The sequence below is a fragment of the Strongylocentrotus purpuratus genome, unplaced genomic scaffold (genome assembly GCF_000002235.5).
Source record: "Strongylocentrotus purpuratus isolate Spur 01 unplaced genomic scaffold, Spur_5.0 spur5_scaffold_7, whole genome shotgun sequence".
In the NCBI taxonomy this organism is placed as follows: Eukaryota; Metazoa; Echinodermata; class Echinoidea; order Camarodonta; family Strongylocentrotidae; genus Strongylocentrotus; species Strongylocentrotus purpuratus.
In genome coordinates this window covers 17220162-17247024 of record NW_022145613.1, presented here as the reverse complement: position 1 = coordinate 17247024, position 26863 = coordinate 17220162, and the positions used below count along the sequence as shown (strand labels likewise).

Here is a 26863-nt window from a genome sequence, read left to right as displayed (position 1 = left end):
CTTAAATTGTATCTTAATGTGAAAAAGGATGTCATTTAAAACACATTTCCGCAAGGATTTTCAAAACAAATGTGCCTCAAGTCGAATATTGATGAAAGAATACAAAATTTAGGTTTTCTGCGTACAAATTATGTATTCTTTTATCAAGATTCGTCTTCTATTTGCAGAAGTGTGTCTTAAATGACATCCTCTTTCACATTATGATACAATTTAAATGCAATTTTGCCATCAAACTTTTTGGCGAAATTGGGGTTCTCAACACTTTAGAGGGGCTTCAAGTACCATCGTCAACAGTAGCATGAGTACCGTGTATACAATCGACGTTGTCTGATTGTTGTAACGAGGGAGATTCAAATTTAATATGAAGAGATGTAAAGAACGTCATTATAAACATGATAAAATGGCGTGTTCATTTTTTGGGTGTAGTTTGGAAATCTTGGATTGTGACCACCTCCAAACAAGTATCCATATGTTTATTAGAATATCTAAATGTCTGAAATGTCTAAGACACAATACACTCTGCAAAAAGTTTGGTAAAGTTGACCCAATAACGGATAACATTTTACCCGGCTTATTTTAGTCATTGTATAATTTTTTTGTTGATTAAAGGCGTGGACTAATGTTTACATCCTGAAACCAAGGATAAACAACACTATTCATTTGATTTAGTTTATTCTTAGAACTTTAAAGATAAAGAAATATGAATTCTCATACACTAATGAACAAAGAGGAATCATTAATTTTGATGACATCACCCTCTTATCAATGTTTGTGACCGATTGCCGAATGGCGATTTCTAATTTACATACTGTACATACTGTCTCTATAAATTTACATAAATCTCAATAAACTATCATTTAAAACAAATACATGCAGAATTTAAAAAAAAATAATGTCAGCGTTTGTTAACATTTCGTAATTTCTCGTTCTTTTTTTCTTCATTTCGTTAACAATCACTAATTACTTTTAAACATGATTTTCTGTTTTCATTCGAGGCAAGCAAACTAGGATTTCGCAAAAAACCATCCCAATCTTTATAGGGTAGTAGATATTGTATTCCAACCACTGAGAGACATAGCGAAAAAGGCTTGAAGCAGTATAACCACTATTGATGCGGCTACTACCGGGTTACCTTTGGCGTATGGCCCACAGTATGGACTATTTGCAAACCGAGCACACTGAAGCCACATGATTTCCCTAGTAAAATAAAGAACAAGAAATATGACAGAAAATTGCGGTAGTAATTGGAAGTCTGTAAAAGAAAGAAAATTATTGGAAAAATATAATGTAATGTGAGTGAGAGAGAGAAAGAGAGAGATAGAAAGAGAGAGAGAGAGAGAGAGAGAGAGAGAGAGAGAGAATGAGTGAAAATAAACATGCATGCATTCAACTAATAATTTCATTTTATTCACATGTGATTGCCTCTGTTACAATACATTGTTAACACAATCATGCGCACTTTCAAGAAATCCCATGTAATAAGGGAGTTTACAGATAGCACATGGTACAAATGACCCCAAATATCCACAGATCTTTTACACATGGAGAAGTTCCACTTTGAGCATCTTAGAATAATAACTACCAAAGTCCTAGATGGGCTTCATAAATACCTTTTGTTTGCCCTCTTTTAAAGAATACCTCCACCTGCGTATCTTAGAATGTACCGTTGGTGCATAAATGAATAATGTTACATACCTTTCATGAGCGCATATCCAGTATTCATCTCTGGTGGGTTTTACCTTTTTGGTACAAATGACCTTTATCTGCCCATGCGCAGATTGTATCTGTAAACTCCCTTATTTCAATACCACTACGTTGTTTATTCCATTGAAATCATATTCAGATTACGTAATCATCATCAGTATGGTGTTCGCACATATCAATCGGTGGTGGGCTATTGAAAGTGCTTGAGGCCGAGTTTCAGAAACTCTTTTGCGATCATGTTTAACAGGCTGGCTTACTAACATATTCAAAATGTGCACATTATGCATGTTTTTTAAAACGAAATTGGTTGTTCTTGCCAACCTGAAAGCTTGCCCGACACTTGCCCGACATAGCAACATGTAATGTTTGCAGACTGGATTCCAAGTATTGTTGTTCATTCACTAATACCATGATAATGGAATAACTCGTCACTAGGTCCCCATAAAAGAAACATCCATACATTTGAATATGTTAGTATACCCGTCTTATTGATATTTCCAGGATTTTAACTTACTTAGGGTTCTCCTCACATGTCACATTAAAATTCATGTTCATCAAGAAATTCTGCAAGTACAAAACGCTTCCATTGGTACACGTCTCTCGATACCTTGGATGATAAAAATCAAAATCAAAAATTGATTTAATCCTGAATCTAAGCTATATAAACTCAAATAAATGTCAATGGTACAGCTTCTTGTAAAAGCCCTCATGTCCCTCACGCCGTGACGCTCCTGGGGCCGGTTTCTTAATGTTTAATCTATAACAAATGCTAAATTTGCCCTAACTTTATTACCCCGGTATCGTCGGGGTATTTAACCAGCAATATTATTGCAAAAGCCAGTTTGTGGATATCACTCAAAGAGAAAGACAGACAGACACGGAGAGAGAGAGTGGGAGATACAGACAGACAGACAGTTAGTCAGACAGACGGAGAGAGGCAGAGAGACAGACAAATACCTTTTGGTCTCGCTGGCCTTCAATCTGGGACTCCATACGTCCCCATGAAGCTTAGGTCGACCGGAGTTAAGTTCACTTTAGGTCATGTGAGGCGAATATGAATGGACCGTTATTCGGAAAATTTAGTAATTAATCCCGCAGAAAGAAAACAAAATGAAGAAAGAAAACAAATATTAATGTCCTTAATTTGTTCTTACATCTCATTCGGAATTGCAAGTTGGAAGTCTGGGATGAGATAGATGGCGACATTTGTGACCACGTCCTGGTTGAGATTAGGTGCTTCTATCGTGGCGAATATACTGAAAAATGACAAAACAACACAACAAATGAAAGGTAATACACAGTCTGGTATATTAGGTTTATTCGACTGAACAACGATTATCTCATTTTCTTAGCTTTGAAGATAATCAGACAGTCACTACTTGCTATATACTTTCCCCCTTTCACCCTTGGATAGTCCTGGCATAATGCTGGTACGTGTATTTTGATTTTCAAAAAATCCAAAATTCCATTCGCATGGTCGGGGGGGGGGGGGTAGCGTATTCCCCCCCCCCCCCACCTTTAATCTATTGATGGGAAAATTACAACATTTCCTGGCAACTACATGTTTCATGCCAAAAAAACTTTCTGCTCAGTGTTTGATTCGAAGAAAGGAAGAATATCAATTTTAATGGCAAAATGCCACGGCTGTCTTTTTGTTTTGACAAATGTGCTCTCAGCCAATCACATGCCATGATTTCAGTAGCTTATAACAGTAGCTTGTAACTTGTTATTGAATAGTTTTATGAAACGGGCCCCTGGGCCATGTTTCACCCTTGTATCCCCCCCCCCCCCCACCTTAAACCTATTGATAGGAACATTACAACATTTCCTGGCAACTACATGTTTCATGCCAAAAAAAACTTTTTGCTCAGTGTTTGATTCGCAGAAAAGAAGAATATCAATTTTAATGGCAAAATGTCACAGCTGTCTTTTTGTTTTGTGTGTGGTTAAAATTTACAATGCCCTTGGTTGTTAGTTAAATTTTGATGAGATTATTTGCCACGCCAACTATCAAAAATATCATCAAGGTGTTGCAATCGTCAAATGTTTAGGCATACAGACAGTGGTTAATCCGGAGGGGATGGCGGGGAGGGGGCACGGGAAATAATAAAACAAAAATCATAGACTGATTACCCCTCCCCCCCCCCCCCCCCATCGGACATGTGTCCCTCCCCACATCAGATAATCCTGGATCCGCCAGTGACAGAAATAGGGATCTATGTTAGTGGTTCTCTAAAAAAAAATAGGGACTTTTAGATTTGCACGTCGACAAAGTGGACTGCTACGTGTGACGTCCTTTTAAGGCAGTGTGACTTTCCCTTAAAATGAAGTCATACGTAGCAGTCCACTTTGTCGACGTGCAAATCTAAAAGTCCCCAATCGCCGCTGTGGGGTCGAGATAAACGAGTTACATGATAATTTCTTACCTGCCATTGTTGAAAGCCCCGCCAGCTCTTTGCGCATTCAGAACAACATAGACGTCACCAACAGCTTGCGTTGCTAGCTGTACCAGGAAAAAATATTATCATCGGAGCGTTTAGATTATATATGCATAAGAATTGTATTTATTCAAATACAATGATGGTATTCATAATCAAATCACGCTATGCGAGTTCGAGTCCAACAATGCACTATGGCATACTTCGATGACTGAATAGTTCAAAATCACTTCCCGTAAACCTTAGAATTAAAACGCACGTTATTATTAGCTTCAAAGGGTGAATTGTTGGGTGAATAGCTACATCGGTGGGTTACAAACATATTCCTACCAATATCTCATTTAATTGCTACAGTAAAAAAATTGCAACTATAATAGTAATAATAATAATATGGATATTTATATACCGCCGGTATCCGCCAGGCTCTGACGCTCATGGCGCTGTACATACATGTATTACTATCACAAAAATATAAATTTCTTAACTAAAATAAAGTAAACTAAAACAACACAAATTATTACGCTACATTGACATGATTAAATAGCACTGTTTAGAAAGAGATGGGTTTTTAGAGCAACTTTGAAGGCATGAAGGGTAGTTAAATTACGAATACTAAGTGGCAGCTTATTCCAAAGGGACGGACCGGAATGAGAAAATGCTCTATCCCCCAGGAACTGCGCGTCCTATAGTATAGTATTGGGTCAGAATAAGACTTTGGGCATTTTGATTCCTCATGGTTCTTACTCTTTCCCGACTGCTGTAACTTGCCATGTTTTCTCATTCTCTTCCGATTATTATTTCACACAATATAGGCCTAGACTATTTTCAGAAGCACGTAAATATTGCTATCATCTTGATATTATTATCTAGTTGAATTGCTCTCATATAATATCCATGTATTCTATGTCCTTAGACAATGTATGTGAATGCAGTATTGTTTCCAAAAGAAGTAAAGCTCATAGGGAATTCTACGAATTATTATGCGATTTATAAGCACTTTCCACCATCATCGTGATGTACTTCTTCGTCCTGAATCAACACAACTGACCATAAGTGATTGATTTCTACTCATATTTTTTTGTTTTGAACTTAACCCCTCACTTTTGAAATAAGTATAGTGCATTGAAATTGTCTCAGTTTTTTAGTTACATATCCGATTATTTTACTTTGGCATAGAGGCCGGCACAGTTTTATGTACATTAGGCGCTAACACTTTGTAAAGAAAATAATCTGATAATAATCTGGATGTAGCATCTCAAGGTTATTCAGAAATAGTGATTCTTTTTATCTGTAATAAATGTTGAATTGAATTGAATTGAATTGGATAAAGCTGACGGCGTGCACAAAACACAACTTTAGACATGCACTATAGTGTTTTAAAAGGGAGCAGGTGCCGATTGTGCCCGTGAATAGGGACTTTCGATTGACGGTGCCTTAAAAGGACGTCACATGACTGTAGCAGTCCACTATATCGACGTGCAAATCGAAAAGTCCCTATTGATCGAGGATGCACAGACTCACCATCTTCGAGGCGCTGTTCCAGAAGGCCGTCTTTGTATTATTGGGACAATTTAGGGATTTAAAAGGGGGCAGGGGCCAGTTGTGCCCCCATAAAGGTCGCGAGCGCCAAGACTCACCATCTTCGATGCCCTAGCCCAGAATGCCGCCTTGGTATTGTTGGGACACGTTTCACTTGTCCATGTCGGACAGACGGTGAAGTTGAGTCCGAGTCCCGTGCCATCACCGTCCGTAGCGCCACACCAGGACAGGTTACCTGCCATGTAACCCGGAAAGGTCTCCTCTAGCACACTGAACTCAGGGGTGACCTGAGCAACGTCCTGTGGTATGTTGTTGCCCATAACACCCGACCAAAACATCGTCTGTACAGAAAAACAATTAAAAGATTAAAGAAGGGAAAAAAGGGTAGACCACAGGATGATCATTGAAATTAGTTTCGTGCATGTTCTTCATTTTGCTCCATATAGGCCTAATCTTAAAGCTTGTAAAGTTGACTGAAAATACAGAAACACTAATGGCATAGACTAATGGAAAATGTGAATTTCATTTTTATTGCATTAAAAAAAAATATAAAGAAAGGGTAGAATGATAAAAAGGATAAGAAACTACTAACAAACGCTAAATCACAACAGAAACAGGTCGAGAAAATGAGAATGAGTGGGAGAGAAAGAGAGAGAGAGAGAGAGAGAGAGAGAGAGAGAAAGAATGGAGAGGGGCATAAATCTGTTTAATGATTAAGAATGTTAACATAATTCGATGATTATAGTACAGGACTTGCATGAAATTTAATGATAATTGGAACAGCGTTGAGAGGAATACTATGGCCTTCAGTTACATATCGAATGTTTTCTGAACTATAAGGATATTAAATAAGTGCCTCTTTAAACACCACCATCTACCATCAATTGAGTTTAAGTGCCGTCTTCAAATACATGCTGGTCCATATGCATGTATATTCAGTGGCATAGCTACAATGGCGCAGGAGAACACCCCCCCCCCCCCTCCATTCGAATGGTGAGAAAATAAAACGTAAAATAGAAAAATAGAGAAAGGGATAGATTGAAGGTGGAGATGGTCGGGGAAAAGAAGACGAAAGGACCCTATCCCGTACCCCCCGAATCAGTAGCCTTGTCAATTCCCGTTTCATTTTCCGACTAGATATCCACATGATGTCAGCTTGTACCCGGCCCCTCAATATCAGGGGCCCGTTTCATAAAACTTTTTATCTATAACAAATGCTTAATTTCTATGATAATTCTGCTCTCATCCAATCAGATGCCATGGTTCAGTAGCTTATAACAGTAGCTTGTAACTTGTTATTGATATCAAGTTTTGTGAAACAGGGCCCTGGATTCGCGCTACGTCACCGTATGTTTTATCGGAATATAAAGAGTTCGATTTTCAAACTATAAAAATATTAAAATTAAAATATATGATCCCTATAAGAATGATTGTAATACAAAATATGAAATAGAGTGGTGTATACCTCATCTTTAAACAAAATGTAGACATTTGCAAAAGAATGTGGTAAAATATCTACGTGTTATTAATGCTCGAATATTTTTGTTTGTATAATTCATTTCAATTCTTCTCTATTTCTCTCTCTCTATCTTTTTAAATGGCACATATGACCCCTGACCCGTGCCCCGTGTAGCTACGACACTGGTTGCTTTCATTCCAATTCGTCGTATTATAACCATTGCGACCAGTCTGCTAGCCTATATTTAATAACAGAGATACATATTAGTTCTTTCCAAGCAAGTAGAGCTAATAAATGGTTAGATCGAATTATAAAAGTGGGACAATTAAATTACACAGTTCCTCGTTGACTCTGTGCTTGAATATGGGACATGTGGTATGTAAGTGTACGTGTAGATTGTTTAATTCTCCTAGCCACAGATTCAAGATTTGAATCACTCTTCCTTCCTTTGTCCAATGACATCCTTGTTTATGTTTCCTGTTCTATGCATGTCTAAATCCTTGCACACATTTATTCTGATCTAATCAAGTGAATTATATAGTTTTAAAAGCCAATTGTTAGGTGAGTGCTACGAACGCATACGGTAAGTCAGATGTTAATAATTTTTTGTATCACTTTTTTTTTTAAATCGTGGGGTGGACGCGAAAGGGGCACGTGCCAAATTCGGCACTTAAAGGGGGTGGGAGCGAAATAATGGAAAATAAAGACAAGAAAATTAAATGGCCAAGAGAAAGAGAGTGCACGTCCGATCAGCCCCCCCCCCCCCCTCTGTGAAAACCCAAGTGGCATATATACCTCAGTAGTAGTAGTAGTAGTAGTAGTAGTAGTAGTATATTGGTAGTAGTAGTAGTAGTAGTGGTAGTAGTAGTAGTATAGTAGTAGTAGTAGTAGTAGTAGTAGTAGTAGTAGTAGTAGTAGTTCTCTAAGAATATGCCCCTATCCCCTTTGATGAAAACCTTTTTCTTTTGTTTATCAAATAAAAATAAGAATATTGTGCCTTCTTTTTTTACAAAATCCTAGATTTGCCCCTGTTCATTTTCTGTAAGTATCTTAAAGGTAATACAAAGTTTTGGGAAATTTTGAAAATTGGTTGGATAGTGAATCTTTACATTTTTTTTATATATTTGGATGCCCCTGTGGATGTATTATAAGTACTGAAAAAATTGGCCCCTAAAACACTTCTGTTTTCGAGAAAAATTGAATATAAAAATTTACCGGTGCTCCCGGTAAATGTTGATAAATTTCAAATAGCGACTATGGCCGTAAGGTAGATGCAACCATGAAAATCTCAGAATATGTAGTTGTGATATATAATTTTCAAACGGGAATAGCTAATCGGTCGATTTTAGTCAAGAAACATTGTTTCATAGCTGAATTGATATCTGGACCTTGAGAGGGAGCTATACAACATAAATAGTATATTATTCATAATTTCATAACTTTAGCCGGACTCGATTTCAACCGCGACAACGATCAATGAATATTGCATATGCTTCCAATGTGTTAATTTGAACCAAATTCATGACCCCATACCAAAACTTTGTAATACCTTTAATTAGGCATAAAACTTACCGTGCCACGAACTGTGGTGGGTGGGACCATGTTGAGGAATTCATCATATGCGTTGTCTGGGGTAGCACATGGATCCATATTGCGAATGCCTTTAAAAAACGACTCCACTGCTGCACGACACTTGACATTGCGACTATGACAGAGAGTGGGGGATATATGGGTAGAAAGGGGTTGAGAGAGAGGGAGAGGGAGGGGTGGAGAGGGGGAGAGGGTGAGGGGGTAGAGAGGGGGAGAGGGAGAGGGGGTGGAGAGGGGGAGAGGGAGAGGGGGTGGAGAGGGGAAGAGGGAGAGGGGTTGAGAGAGGGGGAGAGGGAGAGGGGGAGAGAGAGGGGGTAGAAAGGGGAAGAGAGAGGGGAGAGAGGGAGAGAGGGAGAGAGAGAGAGAGAGAGAGAAAAAGAGAGAGAGAAAGAGAGAAAGAAAGAGATGGAGAAAGATGGAGAAAGAGAGAGAGAGATAGAGGGAGGGAGAGAGAGAGAGAGAGAGAGAGAAAGAAAGAGAGAAAGAGAGAAAGAAAGAGATGGAGAAAGATGGAGAAAGAGAGAGAGAGATAGAGGGAGGGAGAGAGAGAGAGAGAGAGAGAGAGATAGAGGGAGGGAGAGGGAGAGAGGAGGGAGGGGAGGGAGGGGAGGGAGGGGAGGGAGGGGAGGGAGGGGAGGGAGGGAAGGATGGGAGTGATGAGACAGAGTGAAGGTGGAAAGGAAAAGGTGAGAGAAAACAGGTGAGCTAGAGTAGTCTACATGTACATCTAAAACGATGCGAAGAGAAAGGTTTCACCTTAGTAGGCCCATGGTTTCTCGAAAAATTTCCAAATGAGATGAACATTACTATACATAAAAATTAAAGATGAGAAAAGGCAGGAAGAAAAAGTAAACTTACTAGAACGGGAGACATGGCTCTCCCAGGAGGCACTTCCGGTATTCCTCGCATCTACCAGTTAAGATGTCAGTAATGTTGGACGTGGTCCCTGGTCCTGTGTTGATGTAGGCAACGGTCATCGCCAGCATTGGTGACAAGTAGATGAATATGGTGTAGATGCCCATTTCGAATTTTGGTTCGTTCCTAAACATAAACGATTACAGTGAAGTTACTCAAATATTCCTGCTACCATGGAATTGGAGTGTAACTATTATTGACTCAAGACTGAGAGTATTCCATCATAGTATTGTCAATAGTTCGATCTCTGCTAATAGTTGGTTAAAATGCATTGGAAAAAGGGATAGGAAAGAATACACATTTTTGTAAAACAGTGGATGTAACAATAATTATTCATTTATTCTTTTCGAGATCCAATGTCAATGCATTTAGGAGAAAAGTCAAAACATATTTTCTTTTATTAACTTTCCACGAAATACAACAATACAGGAAGTTATAGTTGATTATAATCCTTGATAATAAAACTACAAACGTTAATGTTATCATATTGTTGGGTAAACAATTTGTATTGCAGTGCAAAGTTTAATATGTCCGTCACACCTGACATTTCTTCTTTCTATCGGCGGTTAAGATATTATTATACAGCAGAAGAATATATATCTGAACGAAAAAAAAAATCATTATACTCATCTTAAAACTAAAGTCGAATAGAATATTAGAATATTTAAAGTAGCACATCATGCGTATTATATGTACGTAAGACTTCCTATCATAAAATGTCTCACAATATTCTTTGTTTATATTGTTATTGTGTTTGTTTTTTGGTCTTTTTAAACCTAGTCGTAACCATAATACTTTATTCAAGTTCAAACAGCATGAAATATAAGGAACCGCGATCTCCAGCTACTGACAAAACTCTTCCCATGTAGTGATAGAAAAGAGGTCTGAACTATTCGAGACTAGCTTGCATGGGTCAATCTTAAAATGAACTTGACTCAATACCACTAAACTCTAGAGTTTAATGCTCAATATACATACCGTTTTCTGTTTAACTGTGGCAGGGTTTATACTAGCGGACTATAGTGCCATTGCTGTTCAGAAGTACACCATAGAGCCTAGTTGTTCAAAGCAGTGTGTAACATCGCCGCTTATTTGTCATTTTATTAGGGTAGTCACGCGGGCAAAGATAATCAGCCTATTATTGCCTGTATAAGTAGTTTACAAATAATGGAAACCTACCTTGATACGGTTATGTACTTGTACTTACTACTGAGTGAAGATCAAGCACTGTCAATTTAACAAAATACTGTCACTCCTGCCTCAAAACCCCGGGTCAGTGAACAGATATCCAGTGTTTAGAAGTCCAGTAGGGACCTGCATCCAACCAATAATGAATTCAAAGTTGAAATCCGCGGCTATATACTAGTATGTCTGTGGTGAATGTATATAGAGTGAACTATATAATCTTCGTTCTGTGGGAGCTCTTCATTATAGATGCCTGGGTAATTCCGAGTCCAAGGTGCATGGGTAATGTTGGTTTGTTAGTTCAGTCTAGCTTAGTGTTTCCTTATTGCACTTCAGATTCATATTGCACAATGAACTGGAAATGGCTTTACAATAACACTTAATTGTTACACTATTCATTGTTTTAAAGGCCCACTGCACTACTTGTAGCTACTTGCGCCCTCTATATTACAAACCATGCCTAATCGGTGACCATTGGTCCCCCATGATCCTCTTTTTCTTATGTTAACTTAGAGCTGAGTTGATGAGATAACCACCTGTCCAGTGACCTTGCAGGGCAGTCTAATCCCTCCTGTAAACTATGGCAGATACGCTTTAATCACAGCAGGCGACCGAAAGAGAGAGAGGGAGAGAGAGAGAGAGAGAGAGAGAGCGAAAGAGAGAGAGAGAGAAAGAGAGAGAGAGAAAGAAAGAGAGAGAGAGAGCTAATGAGTGATCGGCAGAGAAAGAAAGAGAGAGATAGATAGAAGAGAGATAGAGAGAGAGAGATAGAAAGAATCGAGAGGGAAAGGGAGAGAGAGAAGGGGAAAAGGAGAGAGACAGACAGACAGAGGGAGAGATAGAGAGACAGAGAGAGGGGGGGGGGAAGAGGGTGGGACGAGTGAGACAGCGGGGGAATGTTAGATAATAAAATTTATGTTAGGAAAATATTTTGAGTATTTGAAGTACACAAGGAATTGAGTAATTGGTCATACTCCACAATTGCAACACACACCGAAACCATGCAAATTGCCATTGGGAGACTTTCCATATCGAACTTTCTACAGTTTCAAGGTTTATGAGATTTATGCACATTGCAACATGAACATGAAATAGCTTTACAATAACTGTCGTATTATCGTATATTACACTTATGTATTAAAGGTAATGCAAAGTTTTGGGAAATTATGAAAATTGGATGGATAGTAATTCTTTACAATTTTAATATATTTGGATGCCCCTGTGGATGAAATATAAGCACTACAAAATTTAGCCCCTAAACACTTCTGCTTTCGAGAAATAAAATAATGAAAAATTTACCCGTACTCCCGGTAAATTTCAATTATTTCAAACAGCGCGTAAGGCCATTCCACGGTAGTTGCGACCATGAAAATATCAGGATATGCAGTTCTGATATATAATTTCCAAACGGGAATAGCAAATCGGTCGATTGTAATCAAGAAACATTGTTTTAAGGCTAAAGTAATATGTGTCTTGAGAGAGCGCTATACAACATAAAAAGTTTAGTATTTACAATTGCAAAAGTTTTGAAATGAAAGAGGGAGCATATTATTTAAATACTTAACCCTAAAAAGGCCGGGCTATTTGAGGTCTTAGTATGGCCGGGGGGGGGGGGGGCATTAAATAAGGTAAAATCATTGAATTATACAGTAAGATTAAAATATGTTCTGGAAAGAAGTGGCGCAGTTTGCTGATGACACCAATATTCCTTGATATGTTTTTAGATATAGTAGATTTATGTTCGACCCATGATAAATGTTGATCGATAACAACTCCTATGAAATTTGTGGATTAGACACGTTTTATGATTACATTATTCATACTAATATAAAGATTGGTCAATACATTTTCTGTTATTGTATTTTGCTTGCGCTGAAAGTATATAAAGCTAGATTTGGAAATGTTAAGAGATAACATATTACAATAAAACCACTGTGAAACATGGCATAATTCCTCATTAAGAAATTTACATAAATCATAGAAATTGTCATGGCTATAAAGGATATTGGTGTGATCAGCAAAAAAAAAATGAATTTCAATTTATCAGAGCAATTAATCAAATCATTTATATACAGTATAAAGTAAAGGGGCCAGGATTTAACCCTGTGGTACGCCACACTTTACTCTCATTGGATCTGATAAAACGTCGCTGTAAAAAGTTATTTAAGTTCGATTTTTTAGTAGTTTTCAAACCATAAGGATACTGTGCCTCTAATATCATATACCTTCAATTGTTCTAACATAATTTCATGGTTGATCGAATCAAATGCTTTACTCAAATCTAAAAACACCCCCACGGAGTGTAATTTGTTATTCAAAGAAGATATCAGATAATTATGTAAACCAACAAGAGCCATTTCAGTGGATACATTCCTGGTAAAACCATACTGGCAAGAATTTAATATTACATGTTTTGTTAAAAAATGTTCTAAACGATTGTAAACAATTTTTTCTAAAAAATTTTGAGAAAAATGGTAGTACTGATATTGGTCTACAATTTCCAATAACATGTGTATCATCCTTTTTATGTACTGGGGTTACTTTAGCAACTTTCATATCAGATGGCACAATACCAGTACATAAAGATAAATTAAAAATATGAACAAGAGGTTTTGAAATATATATTAATACCTTCTTTAAAACACATGGATTAAGATTATCAAAACCACAACTACTAGTACTCTTCAGCGATTCCACAATTTTTAAAAGTTCTGATTCATTTACATGAGTTAAAAGTAATGAAGCAACATTAGATTGAGGCAAGAATTTACTAAAATCATATTCATTACTTCTGGGGATGTTATTGCACATGTTAGGACCGATAATAATTTTTAAAAAATCATTAAAACAGTTTGCAATAATAAGAGGATCATGAATGTCTTGACCATTAATACTAAAATATAAAGGTAAAGATTTACTTGATTTATCAACAATTTCTTTTATCACTGACCCTGTTTGCTTTATATCACCTTTTGTTTTTTGGAATTTATGAGCAAAATAGTTACGCCGTGCTTTCTTTCTCAGCTTATTCACTCTATTACGAGCTTCGTGAAATTTAGTTTTATTTGTGTTTGATCTCACTTAACAATATCTTCTATACGGTTTATTTTTGCCTTCAATTAATTTTAATAATTCAATATTCAACCAAGGTTTTTTACATTTCTTTTAATTTTTTTTTTGTAATTAGTGTTAATTTTTTTTCATAATATAAGGTAAATTTGGTTTTAAATTTCTTGTAAGCAATTTCTGCATCGTTAGAAAAAATGACACTTATCCAATCTTCAGTCATCAAATCAAATTTCAAGTTATTCATGGTTTTATCATTAATCAGCCGCTTTTTTACATTCTGCACAGGCATACTAGATCCAGCATTATTCGTAATTTTAAAAATTGGTAAGTGATCCGTGACATTGTTGTAAAAAATCCCAGAAGTAATGACGGAATTGATATTATTGGTAAATCTATCAATGTTTCAATACGAGCAGAAAGACGAGTGGGCTTGTCAATTAATGGCAAGAGTTGTTACGAGTATAACAGTTGTAAAAAGTCAACACTATATTTATTATTAGATTTAAAAAAATCAATATTAAAGTCACCCATAATGTAAATTAGTTTATTTTCTGTATTAAGCTCCTGCAAACATGTGTCAAAGTCACTTATGAAACTATCGATTCCGCCCTTTGGTTGCCTGTAAAAAAATTCCAACAACATTATTTTTCCCTGATTGAACAATTATTTTAATAAAAAGAAATTCAATGCCATCAATATTTAAATCAATATTTTTTCTAATATTTAGATTGAGAGTATTTTAAACAAATAATGCTACTCCACCACCTTTGCCATCAATTCGATCAGAATGTTTAAACGAATATCCCTCTAAATTAAAAAGCATAGGCATTTAATTACTGTCAGATGAGCATATTTTGATACCTTATTATTTTGTGACACTGGCAGGACACAAACTGGTGTGGGGTCCAGGGGGCGGAGCCCCAAAAGCTCAGGGGTTTTATACATTAAATTATCGTCACATGAACATATTTTGATACCTTATTTGAGACACTGGCAGGTCACGAGTTGGGGTGGGGTCCAGGGGGCGGAGCCTCCGGAAGCTCAGGGGTTTTGGGCCATAAATTACGGTCAGATGAGCTTATTTTGATACCTTATTTGTGACACTGGCAGGACATAAATTGGTGTTGGGTCCAGGGGGCGGAGCCCAAAAAAAGCTCAGGGGGTTTTATACATTAAATTATCGTCAGATGAGCATATTTTATACCTTATTTGTGACACTGGCAGGTCACGAATTGGCGTTGGTTCCAGCGAGCGGAGCCCCCGGAAGCTCAGGGGTTTTAGGCATTTATTTACAGTCAGATGAACATATTTTGATACCTTATTTATGACACTGGCAGGCCACTAATTGGCGTCAGATGAGCATCCAGGTGCCTGACTTTGGGCCTTAGGTGAAATCCATTGGGGGGGGGGGGCAGAGTCCCCGGAAGCTTAGGGCTTTTAAGGCATTTAATCACGGTCAGATGAGCCATTTTTTAATTTTTTTTTTTTTTTTTTTTTTTTTTTGGGGGGGGGGGCACCGGAAATTTGGAAATTACGTCGTCAGATATTTCCTTCAGTGGCTGGGGGGGGGGGGGGGGAGGAACTTTTTGTTGTTGCCAGGGGGTCGGGTCCCCTGCCCACAACTGTAACTGTTCGATTTACATCTCTCAAGTGTCTGAGATGAACTGAACGCTGATGAAAAATGAGTACTGTACCATCAGCTGACGATAATATTTTGTGTAACCACTCAATTCACGAGTCCTCTTGGATTTCTGTTCGAACAGGTCGATCTGCTCGGGTCGAGATTGTGTAGAGATCGTGTGTACGTCTCTAGTTGGTCTAGTAGGGATCGCGTCGGGATTGCATGTAGATCGGAATGATCGAGAAGAGATCGAAGCTGTGGTCGACTATACGTCGTGCAGGAGTCGTGAATGGTCGAATGTGGGTCGTGAATGCTCGAATAGCGATCGGGAAGAGCTGCTGTTTAGGCATGGGGTCGGGATTGGTCGGGGAAAAATGGGTAATCGGGCTTGATTGGGCTTGATTTGGCTTGGTCGGGTTGGTTTGATCGGCAGTGGGAACCTACCATTATGGTAAGTCGTGGACAGACAACCCCGATGACTAATTTCATAAAGAATTCTACCATTGCGTCCAACGAAATACAAAATATAAAGGCTACTTTGAAAAAAAAAGGATAAAATATCAAATTTTACTCATGGCTCACATCATCAAGAGCAAAAAGATAATATAAATTTCCATAGGCCGCTTTCAAAAGCGTATAATTCCAAAAAGTTATAACATTAAGGTGGTCTCAGAAGGGATTTTTAATATTGCGTAATTGCATTGATGCAAACACACACACAAAATGAGAAATTCATGAATATACATTCCAAAATACGTACATAATGATTTAAACATTAACAAGTGAATCTGTCAATCAGGGTTTAAAAAAGCAACACTTAGTACCTGTGGACGGGACAGTTAAAATAAACAGTTTGATGGAATGGTAACAAGATAAGACAAATGAAGAGAAGGTGGAAAATAACATGGACGAATAGGAAAGGGAAAAGTAACATTGAACAATGAGACAAGCAAAATGTACATTAGATCTATACAGACATTTATATCGTGGTGAAATTAACGTACTTACATTTTCTAGGACAAAATCGGTTCCCTTTATTTAGAAAACTTGAAAGACAATTTTCTGACACATTTGATATGTTCTTCCCAAATTCATTTAAATTTGGGATTAGCCATAACGTTCAAAGTTATTTTTTGCATGACGTCATAAAAATTGAAGCAATTCTCACCATTTGGGGAGTGACATAATGTAGCTATGTGGATACAGAGGCATACCTGCTCTATTCAAAATAGAATTGACACTTGACACATGCTTATGCCACTGCTATACCAAGCGCTGATCAGTCATACGAAGTAAACAACAACAAAACAAAACAAAACAAAACAAAGCAAAAATGACGAAGAGACAGCCCAGCTCATGACAAGCTTAACTTTGTTGAATAATTCTATCGTTGCCCCCTCTCCTTCCCCATTCTGCCTCAAAATCATCACTGAGCATAATTATACCTCGTGTTTTTATTTTTGCTATCGACAAAAATAAAGATTCTCGTAGAATCTAACAAAATTAGCCCTGCATAATACTCCATAGAGAGTGTATGATGATACGAAAGTATGAAAATATATTATATGCAAAGAAAGATTATCAAACACGAACATTAAAACTTAACGAACAAAAAACACTGGGTAATCGAGATATTAGAAAATGGAATCCGTTGTATGCATAGCGGTGCTGGTAGTTTACGGATAATGTCATATTGCAGCAAGTTTTCGTATAAAATAAACAAAAAAGGAACTTTTACTGGTTCAAACATCCATTCCATTGCATGATAAATAATTCAAATGACATGGAATGTTTAAGATTACCTAAAGACGAAATCCATACTTACATTTCGCAATATCTAGTAGAAACGGCTGATCCAGAGATCTAATTATGTTTCATTTTTATCGTCATTATTTGCACCGGAGTTTATTTTCCAGATGTAATCAGAACCGAATGTAATATTGATGACAGTAATGATCACCAATCTTGATTAAGTACCATAATCAAAAGTACCTTGAGTATCGTGTATACAATCGACGTTGTCTGTTAGTTGCAACGAGGGAGATTAAATGGAAAATGAAGGGAAGGTGTAAAGATCCTCATTATAAACAAGAAAAAATGGCGTTTGCATCATTTTTGTAGTTTGGAAACCTTGACATGTGACCATCATCAAACAGCCATTAATTTGTTTGGTATGATGTCTTAAGTTATATCCTCTAAAAAGTTTTAGACAGAATACATTCTAGAAAAAGTTTGGTAAAGTTTACCCGAAAATAAATAAACTTTTACCCGACTTATTTAAGTGTGTAGAATTTAATTTTGATTAAAGGACGTTTGATTTAGTTTATTCTTAGAACTTTAAAGATAAGGAAATAGGAATTATCACACACTAATAAATGAAGAGGAATCATTTGATGACATCACCCTCTTATCAATATTTGTGACCGATAACCGATTAGCGAATTCTAATGTATATACTGTCTCTATAAATTTACACAAATCTCTATAAACTGTCATTTAAAACAAATACATGTAGAATTAAAAAAATAATGTCAGCGATTGTTAACATTTCGTAATTTCCTGTTCTTTTGTTTCCATTTCGTAAACAATCGCTAATTACTTTTAAACATAATTTTCTGATTTTATTCGAAGCAAGCAAACTAGGATTTCGCGAAGAACCATCCCAATCTCTATAGGGTAGTAGATATTGTATTCCAACCACTGAGAGACATAGCGAAAACGACTTGAAGCAGTATAACCACTATTGATGCGGCCACTACCGGGTTACCTTTGGCGTATGGCCCACAGTATGGACTATCTGCAAACCGAGCACACTGGAGCCACATGATTTCCCTGGTAAAATACAAAACAAGAAACATTACAGAAAATTGTAAATAAGTGTGGTAGTAATTGGAAGTCTGTAAAAAAAAAAGGAAATTATTGGAAAAAATAATGTATGTGAGTGAGAGAAAGAGAGGGAGAGAGAGAGAGAGAGAGTGAAAATAAAAATGCATGCATACAATTAACTAATCATTTCATTTTTTTCAAATATTACTGCCTCTGTCGCAATACATTGTTAACACAATCGCGAGGACTTTTAACAAATCAACTAATTTCAATACCATATATTGTTTATTCCATTGGAATCTTGTTCATGGTTGATTCCATCCCTCCAAACTTTTTGTAGATGATACTATTCAAATGATGCATGCGCATGAGTTCATTATACGATCTATCCGCACTCGAGTTGAGGCTGTGTTTATCTATCGCACGAAGCCGTTAGGCTGAGTGCGATAGATACACACAGCATCACGAGGGCGGATAGATCGCATAATAAACGAATGAAAACATGCATCATTTGTTTTATACAACGAAACTCCTAGATCCTTGTTATTTGATGTCAAAATAATTAATTCAAGATTGTTTCGTGACAGTATTTGGCTGACAAATAAATCTCAAGTTTTAATAAGTCTCAATTTAGTGCGCACACCTAAGTATAGATATACACCGATTCGGTTTGGGGGTTTTATGTACCTGCCCGCCGGTGGCGGCGCTATAACTGGGGGGGCTTCTCCGATCCAGCTGACAGTACAGACGCCCCCCAGTTATGGCGTCACCTTATGAGGGAGCACTTCCACCAGAAGTCGCCCGAATCGGTGTATAGCAGGCAAGCGCGTAGCCAGGATTTCATTTTAGGGGGGGGGGCGGTAGTGAGCACGCGAAGCGTGCGAATCATTTAAAGAGCACGCGTAGCGCGCTCCCTAGGGGGGGTGGGTGCAGGGACGGGGGAGTTTCCCCCCTCCCGCGCGAAGCGCAGAAGCTTTGAAAAAAGACGATTCGTTGTACCTTTCTCGACTCATAATCCTTGTCTGAATTCAGTCCGCCCCTCCTGCGCATAGCGCGGAAGCTTTGACGTATTATTAGACAAAGAAGACGATTCGTTGTACCTTTCTCGACCCTTAATCCTTATCTGTATTCAGTCCCACTCACGCGCGAAGCGCGGAAGTTTTGACGTTTCATTAATTTATTAGAGAAAGAAGACTATTCGATCGATGTACCGTTCTCGACTCTTAATCCTTATCTGAATTCAGTTTCCTCCCCTCCCGCGCAAAGCGCGGAAACTTTGAAGTTTCATTAAATTATTACAGAAAGAAGACGACTCGAAGTACCGTTCTCGACTCTTAATCCTTGTCTGAATTCAGTCCCCCCCCCTCCTCCTGCGCGAAGCGCGGAAGCTTTGACGTATTATTAGACAAAGAAGACGATTCGTTGTACCTTTCCCGACCCTTAATCCTTATCTGTATTCAGTCTCCCTTTTTCGAAGCGCGGAAGCTCTGACGTTTCATTAAATTATTAGAGAAAGAAGACGATTCTTTGTTCCGTTCTCGACTCTTAATTCTTAATTTGAACTCAATTTCCCCCGTTCTGCGAAAAGCGCGGAAGCTTTGACGTTTCATTAAATTATTAGAGAAAGAAGACGATTCGTTGTACCGTTCTCGACTCCTTTCCCTTTTTCTTTCTACGTCCTCTTTCTCTCTTTCTTTTTTTTTTTTGGCCGGCGTTTTTTTATTTTTTTTATTTATTATTATTATTTTTATTTTTTTTTTTTTTTTTTGGGGGGGGGGGGGGCGACCGCCCCCAACGCCCCCCCCCCTGGCTACGCGCCTGATAGCAGGGATATGTGAGTTTAACTCACATATCCCTGGAATAGCAAGCGCACTTACCTCTGAACCCATTAACGCATAGTGCTGCGCAAGAATAGGCCCATGCACACGCAGTATTAAGCGCTCTAACCTCTTCGCGCACTACTGCGTGCTCTGAAAACGAGTTCAATAGTACTGGAAAATTCTTCACTCATTTTCATGAAAACGAGTGCAATAGGCTCAGCAGTGGCGTACGCAGGATTTTTTCAAGGGGGGGGGGGGGTTTAAAATCGGGTCCAAAATTTTGCAACGACTCAGGAAAATTTGAAAATCGCGCCGGTCGAAAAGTCGCTCAGTGGGGGGGGGGGGGGGGGGGGGGGGGGGGGGGGGGGGTAAGAGGTAAGAGGTAAGAGGCCTCTTTTCTTTTTTTTTTTTTGGTCTCCAAATTTGAAAATTTGATATTTTGCTACGTTGGGGGGGGGGGGGGGGTAAGGTCAGCTTTTTAGGTCGGCCATGGGATTTTTTTTTAAATAAAAAAATGAATTAAATTTTTTTTTTTTTAAATCCAAAGGGGGGAGGGGGGTTTTAGGGGGATTATGGGGAGGTTTACACAAAAAAAAATACCAAAGGGGGGGGGGTTAACCCCCCCCTCAAACCCCCCCACCCCCTGTGTACGCGCCTGAGGCTCAGTAAATGAATCACACGTGACCGCGCATGACCAATCATTTGATTAGGATCTTGGAGTGAGTTGTATAAAAGGCATTATATTCAAATTTATTTTGAGTGGGAAAACAGAAAAAATCAAAAGGGTTTCTCTTATGGAAGACTGCAGTAAAGGTGGTATAAAAATACTTGACATACAAAGGCAATCGTTCAGCTTCGACTGAAATGGTTTGGTAGATTTTTAAAATGAGAGTAATGGAGCGTGTAAAACATTGTTTTCTTACTGGTTCAACTTATTGGGAGGCATCAAGCTACTGTTGAACTGCTCTTATAATATAACCACACTTAATGATATTCTAGTTCAAAAGAAAATTCCGTCATTTTACGTAGAAATCTTAAGGGCATGGGAAATGATTAGATACTGCACTACAGTGAAAGATGTTTGTATATCTATACATGAACCAGTATCAGATTATTTGGCATAACAAACATGTGGTGTATGATAATCAGTCGCTCTTTTATAAAGGCTGGTACGATAGTGGTCTAGGATTTTTAGGGGATTTTTAGATGGCTTTCGGTCAACAAAATATATTAAATCGCAGGTGCATTCCAAACGAAATACAATGCAATGTTTGACTATGCAAGACTTAAACGAGCGATACCACCTGTATGGGTCATGCATGATTATACTAGACAAGAAAATGAAAACAAAGTTCCATATCTGTTGCTGGCAAATAAGGTAAAACATGTTACTGATATAAGTAGCAATCGTTTCTATAAACTCATTCCTTCGAGAACTGTATTAACTAACACATGTTTCCTTTCTTGGGAAAAAAAAAACTTAATGTAGATATTGATTGGTCTACGGTATTCAAGCGTAATCTTGCACAAATTAGAGAAAGCAAATTACGAGAGTTTAACTTGAAATTACTGTATAATCTATTGCCAGTAAGAAGTAATCTTTTCAAATGGGGAATATCCAATGACGATGTATGCCCAACATGTAATATAAAAGAAGATATGAACCACGCATTTATAGAATGCAAACTAATTGAGCCCTTCATTAAACATCTGAAAGAAATATTAAGAGATATATACAAAGTAAAGATACTGACGTTCTGTATCCAACACCTGCTCAAAATAGATTGTGAAAGTCATTGTACTTTATTCTTTACAATAGCATTTTGGACCATTTATAAATTGATTGTTAAACAAAATATAACTGGGATAGACAAGAGAAAAGTTGCTTCTAAACAAAATCTCCATAAAGAAATTATAAAAAGAATGGAAAGCAAATCAAACATAAAGATGACCAGAAAGCTTTTACCAAAATAACTGTTGGGTGTTATTTAAGAAAAGAAAAGAAAAAAAAAGAAAAAAAAAGAGAGGGAAACAAAACTATCAGTATAATTTTCATGTAAATTATGATTCAATTGCTTTGCAAAGCAAAACTTAATTTCAATTCTTTGTTATGACAATAATAATGCTTTTGCGATTATGCAAATTTGATTTGTAGTATTGTATCTTTGAATATAACCATGTATATATAATCAATAAATCCTCTGATGCTTACTACCCCCCCCCCTCCCCCACTGAGCGAGTTTTCGGCCGGCCCGATTTTCACATTTTCGGGGGCAAAAAAAAAAAAATGGGCATCACCCCTAAGAAATCCTGGATCCGCGCCTGCCTAATGCGGTGGTCACATCCCGCCGTACTTGCAAGTGCGTGCTGTCTACGTGCAAAAACGTAGGCAAAATGTGGGTATCCGTACGTGATGAGTACCGCCTCCGTACGGATTTGGGAACACGCAGACACACCGTAGCACTTTTAGTGCACGAGGAACTTTCGCTGCGTTCGGGCTGCGTTCGGGCTACCGATTCACCCCAGTGCGTGTGACGTGCGTGCCCGGTACTGCCAACGAGCGCACAACGCACTGACTCCGTGCGTCTTTTAAAGGCGCACGTGTTAAGTGCGTGGTCCGTGCTTACTCGCCACTTCCCCAGTTCAGCTATCCAATGAGCACGCAGAACTCACGTGGACTGTACCGAGTAAGCACTTACAACGCACGTTGTTCGCTCTGATTTATGCAGTATATAGTCTCTTCGGTGGAATGGGCGGCATCTTAAGGTAGCAACAGCTGGGACTTCTGGAGAAAATCGGAATGTCGTCCTTTATATACACCGAGTTCATCGCACGTGCACGCACTCACAACATGCGAGTGAGTAAGGACACCGTACGTGAGCAGCACTTGTAAGTACGGCCTCCGTACGATAATGTGACAACCGCACGGAGACCGTACGTTGTAAGCACGTTGTAAGCACTTACAATGCACTTACCACGTGCGCAACGTACGATGCACGCAACCGTTCACGGCCATGCGTGGCGTGCGGGCCACGTACTTACACAGTGCGTGTGACGCGCGTTGCCGGTACTCCCTCCCTGCCTTTGCCACTCCCTCCCTACGTTTTCAGAAAAACGTGGCGGCCGTGGCCTCCCCAAAAACCGTACGGACTAAAAACACGCACGGTGGGATGTGACCAACGCTTTATGCGGTGGTCACATCCCGCCGTACTTGCAAGTACGTGCTGTCTACGTGCAAAAACGTGGGCAAAATTTGGGTATCCGTACGTGATGAGTACCGCCTCCGTACGGATTTGAGAGCACGCAGACACACCGTAGCACTTTTAGTGCACGAGGAACTTTCGCTGCGTTCGGGCTGCGTTCGGGCTACCGATTCACCCCAGTGCGTGTGACGTGCGTGCCCGGTACTGCCAACGAGCGCACAACGCACTGACTCCGTGCGTCTTTTGAAGGCGCACGTGATAAGTGCGTGGTCCGTGCTTACTCGCCACTCCCCAGTTCAGCTATCAAATGAGCACGTAGAACTCACGTGGACCGTACCGAGTGAGCACTTACAACGCACGTTGTTCGCACTGATTTATGCAGTATATAGTCTCTTCGGTGAAATAGGCGGCATCTTGAGGCAGCAACAGCTGGGACTTCTGGAGAACATCGGAATGTCGTCCTACATATACACCGAGTTCATCGCACGTGCACGCACTTACAACATGCGTGTGAGTAAGGACACCGTACGTGAGCAGCACTTGTAAGTACGGCCACCGTGCGATAACGTGGCAACCGCACGGAGACCGTACGTTGTAAGCACGTACAACGCACTTACCACGTGCGCAACGTACGATGCACGCAACCGTTTACGGCCAGGCGTGGCGTGCGGGCCACGTACTTACACAGTGCGTGTAACGCGCGTTGCCGGTACTCCCTCCCTGCCTTTGCCACTCCCTCCCTACGTTTTCAGAAAAACGTGGCGGCCGTGGCCTCCCCAAAAACCGTACGGACTAAAAACACGCACGGTGGGATGTGACCAACGCTTAACGCTTACCAGACAAAACAACAAGTGATGTATGCAGACTGGATTCCAACTATTGTAGTTTATTCACTTATAACAGGTTAATGAAATAATTCGTCACTAGGTCCCCATGAAAGAAACATCCATAAATTTGAATATGTTAATAAACCGGTCTATTTACATTAGGGACTTTAGATTTATACGACGAGAACGTGGACCGCCACGTGTGACGTCCTTTTAAGGTAATGTGACGTCCTTTTAAGGCAATGCCGGGCACGGCCCAGTGCCTTAATACAATGTCACACGCGGCAGTCCATGCTCTCGTCGTGTAAATCTAAAAATCCTTATTTACAGGATCTTAACTTACTTAGGGTTCTTCACACATGTCACATTCAAATTCATGTTCATCAAGAAATTCCGCAAGTACAAAACGCTTCCATTGGTGCACGTCTCTGCATACCTTGGATGATAAAAATCAAAATCAAAAATTGAATAAATCCTGAATCTAATCTATAAACCCATATAAATATGATTGGTGCAGCTTCTTGTAAAAGCGCTCATGTCCGTCACACCGTGACGCTCCTGCAGGCCCTCAATTCATAAAACTTGTTATCAATAACAGGTTACAACTAGACTTTAATTCGTCACTTAGACGAATTAGGTGATACGTATGATAATGGTTTACATAACGAATAATGCATTACACGATATATTATTTTGTAAAATGCTTCTCCCATTTATATGCTTCTCCCATTATGATCTATTCAAATGTCAAGATTAGATTGTGTCTCCTTGATCATCATGGATCTAGGAAAGATAGATTGAAACAATATATGACCTTTGACCCTGTGCAGTAACCAGTTACACATTTGACTCTAAAATACATCATGAAGAACACCTTTTGACGATTTTATCTTATTCAAAGAAATGAAAATGTAATTGATAAATGATTATCATCATTATGATAATGATGATCATGATCATGATCATGAGCGCGATCATGACATCTTATTGAAAAAAATGAGGGTTGATTTAGATAGCATATAGTCTCAGCTACAACATATTCAAAAATCAACAATATCCAAGCAGAAATAACGGCGATATTGCTCGCAAAAGACAGGAATGTAGACTCCAGATTTGAGAAAAAGTCATTTCCCATAGGGATTACACCAGAAATTAATGGATTAAGTGAAAATAGGGTAATAATAAAGTAAAAAGGGTTATTTATGACATTATTTGCGAATCTACGTGTTTAAACAATCAAAGGAGATGGTACAGTGAAGGTCAAAAGGAAAAAAAAGTGGAGCAAAAAATTGTTTGAGACACCCGGACTCGAACCAGGGATCTCGAGGTTGGAAGTCAAGTGCGTTACCGATATACCAAAACATCTCCCATAGCGATTACACGTAAACGGGAAATGGAATTCAGAAATCCTACTTTGCAAGTGAAATATCAGCATGATCCCGGCATCTAATCGAAAAAATAAAGGGCACACTTGTGATAGCTTATTGTCTCAGCTACAACATATCCAAAGCTCAGCGAAAACGAAGCTAAAACAACGGAGATTTTGCTCGCGAAAGACAGGAGTGTAGAATCCAGTTTTGAGAAAAAGTCATGTCCCATAGAGAATACACGCAAAATGCGAAAAATTGACATGCCTCCTTTAATCGCAAAAATACACCATGATACTTTTGTCAAAAATAAAAATTGTGAATACTACATTTGTAGAAAATTGTCTCAGCTAGAACATATCAAAATTAAAAAGAAAATTGATCCATATTTACAGAGATACAATCAATTTTCCAAAAATATGCTGACGTCATAATATGCAAATTGAAATTTTGAGTTTGAAGGCCATTATGATGACGTCATGAGTTAATTGAGGATAAAATGAGACATGAAATCATATCTGCAACTCATAATCTATCCAAATATGAAAAAATATTAGGAGTTTCTATCTATCCTAAAGAGTTACAATGAATTTTATATAGGCATGTTTTTGCCCATGTATTGTGGATAAAGATAACGCAAATCCGCGCGTGCTGTCAACTTTGACGGACGCTCATTGCGTTAATAAAAGGTGAACAAATTATCAAAATGCTTGGAAAAATGTACCGAATATGATGACAGAAAAAAATCGGCGATTCTATGTTGCAAAATGCCAGTACGCGCGAAAACGCGCGCGCATGCGCGTGTGCGTAATTTTTTTTAAAATGCTCCATATGACCTGAAACGTATGCAAAAAAAATTTAAGACGATTTTGAGCAATTTAAAATTTTACGCGCGCGTTAACGCGCGCACAAACGCGTACGCGCATTTTTGCGTGCATTTATTGACCTGAAATTGACCGGTCGGATATTGATCTTAATCATGATAAATATGAATGAAAAATTACTATCCGTTATGAAGATATGATCATTAGTTGATTTTCACAAAATGGCGCCTGGATGACGTCACGATGACTTTGAGTCTTTGAAAAGTCACGCAGTTCTAAGTTAGACTAAGATCTATCATCATTGAAAGTTTCATGACAATGGCTTTATTCAGTCTTGAGATATCCTGCGAACAAATTCGAGGAAGAATAATAAAAACTAGACTTTAATTCGTCACTTAGACGAATTAGGTGATACGTATGATAATGGTCTACATAACGAATAATGCATTACACGATATATTATTTTGTAAAATGCT

General features: G+C 38.5%; 2 protein-coding genes across 2 annotated transcripts in view; both read right to left on the bottom strand.

Moving 5' to 3' along the window:
* Positions 1-567: 567 nt before the first annotated feature.
* LOC115920041 (ADP-ribosyl cyclase/cyclic ADP-ribose hydrolase 2-like) lies at positions 568-11240 on the bottom strand. Its single transcript, XM_030974927.1, has 8 exons — positions 10853-11240; positions 9589-9771; positions 8713-8845; positions 5780-6022; positions 4131-4207; positions 2859-2960; positions 2219-2311; positions 568-1197 (listed from the first exon to the last, which is right to left on the bottom strand). Exons 2-8 carry the CDS (start codon positions 9750-9752, stop codon positions 1035-1037), a joined length of 975 nt encoding a protein of 324 aa, XP_030830787.1. The 5' UTR covers positions 9753-9771; positions 10853-11240; the 3' UTR covers positions 568-1034.
* Positions 11241-17281: 6041 nt separating this feature from the next.
* Positions 17282-26863, bottom strand: part of LOC115918149 (ADP-ribosyl cyclase/cyclic ADP-ribose hydrolase-like) — a 35862-nt gene continuing 26280 nt past the window's right edge. The window contains exons 7-8 of the mRNA XM_030974316.1: positions 24540-24632; positions 17282-18352 (exon numbers count right to left, since the gene is read on the bottom strand). Coding sequence (XP_030830176.1) covers positions 18190-18352; positions 24540-24632 — 256 coding nt within the window. The 3' untranslated portion in view covers positions 17282-18189. The remainder of the gene's footprint in view (positions 18353-24539; positions 24633-26863) is intronic.